The sequence below is a fragment of the Fragaria vesca genome, linkage group LG6 (assembly GCF_000184155.1).
Source record: "Fragaria vesca subsp. vesca linkage group LG6, FraVesHawaii_1.0, whole genome shotgun sequence".
Taxonomy (NCBI): Eukaryota; Viridiplantae; Streptophyta; class Magnoliopsida; order Rosales; family Rosaceae; genus Fragaria; species Fragaria vesca.
In genome coordinates, this window is record NC_020496.1 from 16433925 (window position 1) to 16443145 (window position 9221).

Sequence of the window (9221 nt, forward strand, 5' to 3'; positions counted from 1 at the left end):
AACCTCCTGAAAGTCAAATGTATCAATGACGTTAAGCATAGTAGCATACATATCCTTTCTGAAGAAGCTTGCCACAATATCCTCATATATGAAAGTATCTGGGACTGAAACATCTCAGACCTGATGTTTTAACTTCTGGGCTCTGACTTGATTAAATTTTTGTAGCAAGTGTGTATCTTTTTGTTTTGGGCTCTAAATAGTTGGGCATGTCCATCTTTTGTATATCTTTGTATAAAATTCTCGTTGTCATAAATAACTTGTCATGCATTTGCTATCAACAGGTCAGACCTTGATGAAAACGAGGCATTTTTGACAACTGCAGACTCAGCTGTGAAGTTGCTTCCTGAAGCAACAAAACCTGTTACTGGGTGGAAGGGACTTGAATATAGAGCTGCATTTCCTATGCTAAAACCACCTGGGGCAAACTTCTATCCTCCAGATATGGACAAAACGGTATATAAATTTGAAGTTCCTCTACTATTCAAATTAAATATTTTACATCTAAAAGTACCCATCATTTGTTTTTGTATAGGAATTTGAAATGTGGAAGAGTAGTCTAACAGTAGACCAACAAGAAGATGCAACAGGCTTTTTCAATGTTATTAAAAGACACAGTGAATCTAGTCTAGGTTCCACTGTAAATTGTAACACAGGAGGAAGCAAAGATCATTCTGTGGGTTTGATACCTGACTTGTACACTGTCCCTTTCTCCCAAGAGTACAATACTTTCCTCACACGAGCAGCTGAATTATTGCATAAAGCGGGTGACTTAGCCAGTTCACCAAGGTATGTAGTTTTTTTTTTCTTTTTCTTTTTTCATTATTAGTGATGTAACAAATGTTAACTAGTTTTTGCATGGCTGACGAAAAGCACAATGAATAAGGTGCTTGATATTTTCTGTGTTATGTGGCTGATATGATGAGTAATTGAAAAGCGCAAAGAATAAATCACTTTATATATTTATCTGTTATATCAATTACATCTTTGACTGATTGAGGTATCACTATGAGGATCATAAATTCGTCCTTCTATTGCAGCCAATTTTCAAGGGATTGTCTTGCACAATTTGATCTGTCAATTTATTTTATCTGGGAAGCCTCTTTTTTCTTAAACCCAATTACTGCATCAACCAAAATGTATTCATTATTCTAAACCTTGTTCTTTGAGCAGTAGATATTTAGTTTGATTTTCTGCATGTAATCACTCAATTTGTAGGGAGGGGTTCTAACGAGGACCATTTAGTTGAGGACTTTTCCATTAGTTGGTTTATTACACTCACTTTTTAATCACATTTTTCCATCTCAACCGTTTAGTTTTTAGGTCTATATAAGCAGATCACTTCTACAATTTTTCAGCCAAATTGGTGATCGTTAAGGAATCAAACTAAATCAAATCAATGGACGATCCAAATCTGTCAAACAAGAGCCGTTCAAGTTTATAATTGGTAAATCACATTTATGAATGCCTTAATGATTTTTAATTTGGATGAAAATTTGTAGAGATGATCTACTCATATATATTTTACAAACTAGACGGTCGAGATGTGAATATGCAATCGAAAAATGGGTGAAACGAAAAAGTCCTCAACTAGTCCTCAATTTAGTGGTCTTCATTAGAAGCACTCCCTCAATTTGTATTGCTTTTTGTGATGAGACTCCAATGGTGGAGAGGGGGATTAGACATGAGTTATATCCATAAAATACTTATTGTTCCACATAGCAGCTTAAGCTTTTTCATTAGTTGGTTCACCAACAAATCTAAAAGTGATCTTACTAATTATTTAACGTTTTTCTTACAAATGCCAACATAATCTTTTGTTGTCTATGAAGTTTGAAGAGGTTGCTTCACAGCAAGGGTGATGCTTTCCTTTCAAATGATTACTATGACTCAGATATAGCCTGGATGGAGTTGGTTAGTGAAATATTTAGTATTCTATTTACAATGCTATATCTATCCACTACAGTTACTTGTATGTTGCTGGTACAAAATACTTCTTAGGTGCTTGAATTGTGCAATTCTAAGCCTTTGTTTTGTGTGTACGTTTTCTGCTATAGGACTCTAAGCTCGATGTCACTATTGGTCCATATGAAACATATGAAGATGCACTGTTCGGGTACAAGGTATTGTACATAGAGGATATATGTTTTGAGCTTCTGCATTCATCACCTTATAGTTTAAGATTGTGAAGGCAGGTGCAATATACTGCATCTGCAACAATATTGATCATGAATCTCTTACTTTTCATAAAGTTTTGCACATTACCAGTGAAATAGCCTTTTTTATTTAATAATAATAATAGTAATTATTTCTTATTAATTATTATTAACTAAAGGACCTTACTAACTTTATAGTTTAGATTTAGAAAAACAAAAATGACAATAATAAAAATCACACAAAAAAAAAAGTAACAAAAAATAGAACACAAAAAGAAAGATTGCTCATAGCTTGTAAATAATTTCCTGCACATCAAAAGTTAACCCTTACTTGTCTCGGCCTTTCTCTTAGGCTACATTTGAAGTGTTTATTGGAGTTCGGGATGACCAAGCAACAGCTCAGCTAAAACTTTTTGGTGATAACTTGCAGGTACTGTTTTACATTTTTTTACAACATTTGTAATAACTAAGAAGACCAAAAAGATTGTGATCATTAAACCTTTTTATTCCTCTTGGGGTTTTTCTTTTGAAGGTTTTAGAGCAAAATCTCCCACTAGACGATGTCTATAAGTCCAAGGAAGTAATTTCTGCTCCTATCCGAGTTATCGAGCTTGTTTATAATGCTGGAGTAAGTATGCAATTCCAGAAAATTCTGTCATTATGATTTCTCAATGGCATATGTTTTGTCAGTGCAAAACATTTATCATTATGATAATAAGTGGAATTTATAAGATGAAAACATTTATTATCTACACATTTGAGCTCTTATTAAAGTATTATTTTACTGCAAGAATTGGTCATATACACAACTGAAGCATCACTAGCAACTTTTACTGTGCACTACTTAATGCCTAAATATCAAAAGTCTCGAATAAGTTTCAATTTATGCTGTGCATTATATTATTTTCTGCCTAATTGGTGCATAAAAGTGCGACATAGAAGAAGTAACTGTTGATAGATTGGTAAGAGGTCTTTTCCAAACTTCGTGTTTACTATGTGTTTCTGCCTGGTGAAGTGACATCGACCTCTTTGAATTTTTCCTCAGGATGTAAAGGGCCCTCAAACTGTTGCTTTCAATCTACCAAATGATGAGCGTATTGTAAAAGATCGAGGAACATCTATGGTCATGCTTAAGAATGTCTCAGAGGCGAAGTAAATATCCTTTCCAAAGTTTCTATGTTTGTTGTTATAGATTATCAATTTCTTACTTTTTCCAATGTTTGATTGTTTGTGTTGGAAAGATAACATCATTATTTCCCATGCTAAACAGGTTCAAACATATCCTTCTGCCTATAGCTGATGTTTGTATCACAAAGGAACAACAAGAACTTGTAGATTTTGAATCCTTCTTCACTCACACAATTTGCCATGAATGCTGCCATGGGATTGGACCTCATAGCATAACACTTCCAAATGGTAGAAAGTCTACAGTGAGATTGGTCAGTTACAAAATTCTACACTACCGTATACTTGTACATTATCATTTAGGTTTGAAAACTTGTTTACATTTTCAGTTTGGAAAAATAAACTATTTGTTCAAAGTTCAAACCTAGTTTCATATATCTAATTTGTTGCTAGTAACTGCTGCAGCTGAATGCACTTATGGAACTTGAGATTAGAATGCCTAGCTATCCCTTTGCATATATATATGTCCTTGTCTGTGTGTGCACATTTTAAGCCAAATAGCGTTATGATTCTTCCATGCAGTTAGACATGTGATGCACACCTAGTGGTTCTGTGAAGAAGTTTGTATTGTTGAGGCAATGTCATCTCACTTTGTGGTGAGACAGGTCATGTTTGTGGAGGCACATGGTGTCATCCAGATGCCTAAGCTGTTATAGTTGGGAGAAATATCCTGATTAGTTCTTCAAGAAGAGCAGCTAAAACAAAAACATTTACAAGTTTGAGTAAACACTTTTTGCAAATTGGTCCCCATTATTGATGATGGGATTGCTTATATTTTACAATATGAATATAGTGAACTCACTTTTATGCTGAATTTTGATGAATAAATGTGACGATCAAGGTTATTACTTGTTAGAATGTCCAGAAGATCCTAGTTACAGTCTTCTTTCTGCCGTTTTAGTGGGACATTTATGGTTATTAGTAGGTCCTGAAGATCCTAATTGCATTCTTCATTTTTCCGTTTTACTGTTTTAGTGGGACAATCAAGGTTATTAGTATATCCTGAAGATCCTAGTTGCATTCTTCTTTTGCCATTTTAGTAGGTCTGTAATTACCTCCAACTGATGGTAGGATTGTTGGTGTTTATTAGATGATCTAATTAAGAGGATTATATTAAACAAAGATGTTCTGCTGACTTTGATAAGTAATGGTAAGTTGTATGCCTTGTACTTGGGCTTCTAGTGTCATTTTAAAACAACTGGACAGAAGGCTGTAAAAAATAGATGCCAGTTTCAGAAAGTTAAGAACATTGTACGCACTATATTTTCAATGTCAAATCTGATATCCCTTTGCATCTCTTGATAAAGGAACTGCAAGAACTCCACTCAGCTTTGGAAGAAGCAAAAGCTGATATAGTTGGCCTGTGGGCCCTGAAATTCTTGATCCACAAGGTGAGTACTGCCTTTTTTTCAAATAGTAGTCGCATAAAGTGCTATTCTATATGCTAATATGCGCTAGCATCTTGTTCACTGGTTTTGTTTGTTTGAGGGATGTAGGAACTGCTCCCGAAGAGCTTATTGAAATCCATGTATGTTTCTTTTCTTGCTGGATGCTTCCGCTCAGTTCGGTTCGGTCTGGAAGAAGCTCATGGGTAAGCTAGCTATTCATCCTTCCCATCCTATTTTGTAAGCGCATTATGTTACCTACATACCTTGCATGATCTTCTTTAAGAATCTCATACTTACTATATATTCTCAGAAAAGGACAGGCATTGCAGTTTAACTGGTTGTACGAGCAAGGAGCCTTTATATTGAATCCTGATGATACATTTTCTGTTGACTTTGACAAGGTATCACTGCCTCAATTTCAAATCTTGGGCTATACTTATAATATTTCTATTGTTATAACCATCATCATTTCATATTATTATTTGTAATAGGTTGAAGGTGCGGTTGAGAGCCTGAGTAGGGAGATACTTACCATACAAGCAAAAGGTGACAAAGAGGCTGCAAATTTGCTTCTTCAGAAATACTGCACAATGACAGACCCATTAAAAGTTGCTTTGCAGCGATTAGAAAATGTTCAGGTATAACGAATGGTTTCAAGAATTAGCTGGAACATTTAGGTGCTTAAATGACTTCCATTTCTGTACATACTAGAAGATTCACAACAGATGATATTAAACAATTTCCAACTGTTTCCTGTTATATATGTTATAGGTACCTGTGGATATAGTTCCCAGATTTCCGGTGGCTGAGAATATTTTGACTCATAATCACTAAATAGGTATCATCTTTATTGCTTAACCACCTATCATTTTTTATTGACGCTAGAGAATGGCCAAAGTTGAAAAACTAATTACAAACTACATTAGTTGACCTCTTGTTTTTATTTTGCAACATTTTCCTCTATCTCTAGCTGACATATGACAATCTCCTGATTCTTGTACTGTAAGCTGATGCAGATCACAAGAGCAGAAACTTTCAATGACCGGACGCATCATGGTCTGGTTTGTGGTGTTACAATTCTCATTGCCGTGTCTATGAGCTACTCTCGATCTGGGGACACAGAAGGATGCAGATATATGGATGTTTAAGGGATAGCGCATGTTTGCACGACAGGCTGAGATACGTGACTCAGACAATGGTAGAGATTCAAGATGGATTAAATGAATAGTTTCTATTACACAAACAAGATATCATCGCTTGAAATGAAAGCCGTCCTCTCCAGTTGAAGCACAACCATTTCCTACGAGTCATCAGCTAATGCAATAGTCAGTACTCATTACACTATTTATCAAATGAATATATGTTCTCTTTGGTGTTTTGTCATCGATTTCATATTAAATGGACGACCTTTAAAAGTAAGAATGAAACATTTCAATGTACGTTCAGGTGGTTCATCCGCGGCCTTTTCGTGATAGCCATGCAGGCTAGTTTTGTTTCGCATTGGCTAAACTTGTAGCCCCAAATTCAATATTCATTTTTTTTTCTTACAAAACGAAAAAGTAACTATATACGTTATTGCTAAGCAAAGGTTCCGTAATTTTTTCTCATATATGTTCAAAATTCAATCTTGCTAACTAGTTCTTGGGAATCAAATTTCAGAATTTGTTTTCTATTGTTCTCAAGTCCCGGAACTCTTTCGTCTTTTTTTTTTCTTCACAAAATTAGCAGTAGAAGTTCTCAAAAGTCTCTGTATTTGGTCTCCGTCGGTGAACATGTCTGAAAATTTATCATGAACTGATAAGGTCCTTAAGGAGACATAAAATAAGGCCGACGGAGGACTAGTTTTAAGCGAACTGATAATTGTTTTGATTTAAGGATGGATATACTTGGTTTTTTACTGAGTTCATTTAGCAACACCCTTCCATTAATTATTTGCAGCACTATATTGAACTAGACTTGGGAACGTTGATGTAACAAGCCATGCAATTGCTTGTTCCTCTGAAAACTGACCGTCTCGCTAGCTATTTATATCAATTTTCAAAATTGTTCAGTCCAATATTGTGATTTTAATCATGTTGATCCGAATGAATTATCATTTCCATGGAGGTAAATCTTTGCCTGCTAGGCAAAGGAATCAAGTTACCTCGAAAGCTAAAAGTGGAACCAAATGTAATTTGCTTCATTAGCAGTTTAGCATCAACTGGACATAAAACGCACGTCATACACCAACTTTGGACTATTTTTATTCTTCTGGGAGCAGTTCACATATTATACAGGAAAAGTTGTGGAATTATTATGATTATAGTCCTAGTGCTAACTGCTAAGATACATAGGACAGGACAAGTCCACGCACACTACATTACATGAGAATCAAAAGCACACCGAAACAAACAGTAGTAACACTGCTAAGATGGGACTGGGAAAGTCCACCACTTAGAAGGCACAGTTGGTCACACGGGAATCAAAAGCACACCAAAGCAAATAGCAAACAGTAAACTTTTCTGCCAATCTATAAGACATGCACTGGCAATTTAGTTGAGGTTGATTATTTTCGTCATGCAGTAGCTTGTAATATTTTTCCCGTGATTAATTTGTTGTCATTCGCTCCAAGGGTGTTTTTCCATTAAGGTTATGAGCGAAGAACTTCTCGAGAAATTTTTCCATTCCTATTTTCCCAGAAGATGGTGGCTTCTGATCAGCATCGCTCAGAGCCGTCACAGGTCCAATTTCTGCGTCAACTTTGGGCAAGAAGAACATAGCAATTGAAATCCTTTCTTTCTCCGAGTTCACTGTTACTCTGTGCTCAATGCTTTTATATACCCCATCACTCAGAATCTGCAAATGAACCAAAATAATGACTATCATAGTGTGTGAATCTTTCAGTTTCTGGCTTTCTGCTACTAACAAATTTATATTTCTGTTTCAAGTTCTGTATATGTTAGCGTTTGGCACAGGCGGAACTACCTTAGGACCAAGGGGTGCCATGGCACCCCCCAGTTTTTGAAAAATGTCAATTAATGCTATGTTATTAGTAAGATTGTATGGTTATTATTATAATTGGCACTCCCAAAGTTTTTGAAAAATGTCAATTAATAATATTCTATCAGTAGGATTGAATGGTTATGATTATAATTGTATATGTCTAGATTACTTTCCATGTAATATTATGTCATGTTACCATTGCCTCTTACCATATGGATCCATCACCACAATTAATTAGATATTAACTAATCATTTTACATACATCTAAATTTTCAATACACATATATGTCATTACATGGACATAAATGAAGTTTTATAACGAACAATTATGTTTAAAGATTATGAAAAAACAATAATAGTACTTTCAATTAAAACATAATTTTGTCAAACGATTTAAAATTATTATATATCTTTTTCCGTTCATTATATTTCGGCCCCCTTAAACCTTCGGTTCTCCCTTAAACCTTCGGTTCTGACTCCGCCATTGGCGTTTGGTTTGGTTTTTCTTTTGGTCTGAATTCGTTTCATTCTATATCGTTGGTTATGTTTTCTTATGCATGAAAGTCATGAAGATACTTGACCAGATCCCCAAGGGGTAGTTTTTATGTCCCAGTTAGGGTTCGACACCTATCCTTTTATTTTTCATTTTTTATACGGGTAAGGAAAACTAACACCAATAGAGACCTCTGTCCTCTTTCTGTTGCTCTTTCCGGTGCCAACTGCCGACGATTTCAGATTAATTGTCACAGCTGACATGCATGCAGAGAAAGAAGAAAAACAAAGAAATTAATCGAGGACATGCATGTAATTAACAGACTGAGCCGGCCGGCGGTGTTCTAGTGCTACCAGTTTGGCGGTCTGGTGTTTAGAAGGAAAGAGAGGACAGATGTTCGGTTGCGGGTTCCAAATCAAAGCCACATCTCCCATTACAGCCAGAGTGCAAGGTCCTTAAACTAAAAGCGTAACTGGCCAGCTAGCTAGGATTTCTATATATATGCGTTTTCTGAAGGGTTTATACACGTTTTACACAAATTATATCTATAGATAGATATAATGATATATATAGATAGATATAATTATTTATATGTGGACTTGTGGAGGGTAAAGAGAAAAGCATGACAAACGTACGTACCTCTAGAATGTCTCCAATATTTACAACAAAGGCCTCATGATCAAAGCTCACAGGGAACCAAACCCCATCTTTTTTAATTTGAAGGCCTTGAACTCCATTAACCTGGTGGAGAATAGTGATGCCGCTACCATCAGAGTGAGGCTTCAGGCCAACAACTAGCTCTGGTTTTGGGCATGGGGGATAGTGAGTCATCCTCACTGACTGCAACCCATCTTCAAATAACTCTTCCATCTCTTCCATTTTCATCTTTAGAAGTTTCCCAATCAACCCTAAAAGGGTCCGGGCAGTCCTTTGTAATTCCAACATGTAGCTCTCCAAGGCATTCCTGCACATATTAAGGTATATATTCCACATAAATATATATATATATATATATATATA

At 35.6% G+C, this 9221-nt stretch overlaps 1 protein-coding gene and 1 pseudogene across 2 annotated transcripts in view; one reads left to right on the top strand and one right to left on the bottom strand.

Moving 5' to 3' along the window:
• LOC101294775 (nudix hydrolase 3-like) overlaps positions 1–6333 on the top strand; it is an 11324-nt gene extending 4991 nt beyond the window's left edge. Inside the window, exons 9-22 of the mRNA XM_004303172.1 lie at positions 282–453; positions 533–786; positions 1830–1911; positions 2055–2120; positions 2506–2583; positions 2686–2781; positions 3199–3305; positions 3424–3592; positions 4646–4729; positions 4835–4929; positions 5037–5127; positions 5218–5364; positions 5498–5564; positions 5743–6333. Of these exons, the coding sequence (XP_004303220.1) occupies positions 282–453; positions 533–786; positions 1830–1911; positions 2055–2120; positions 2506–2583; positions 2686–2781; positions 3199–3305; positions 3424–3592; positions 4646–4729; positions 4835–4929; positions 5037–5127; positions 5218–5364; positions 5498–5560 (1504 nt within the window). The 3' untranslated portion in view covers positions 5561–5564; positions 5743–6333. The remainder of the gene's footprint in view (positions 1–281; positions 454–532; positions 787–1829; positions 1912–2054; positions 2121–2505; positions 2584–2685; positions 2782–3198; positions 3306–3423; positions 3593–4645; positions 4730–4834; positions 4930–5036; positions 5128–5217; positions 5365–5497; positions 5565–5742) is intronic.
• Positions 6334–7312: 979 nt separating this feature from the next.
• Positions 7313–9221, bottom strand: part of LOC101307326 — a 3313-nt pseudogene continuing 1404 nt past the window's right edge. The window contains exons 3-4 of the transcript XR_185109.1: positions 8841–9165; positions 7313–7561 (exon numbers count right to left, since the gene is read on the bottom strand). The product of XR_185109.1 is annotated as a protein SRG1-like (transcript). The remainder of the gene's footprint in view (positions 7562–8840; positions 9166–9221) is intronic.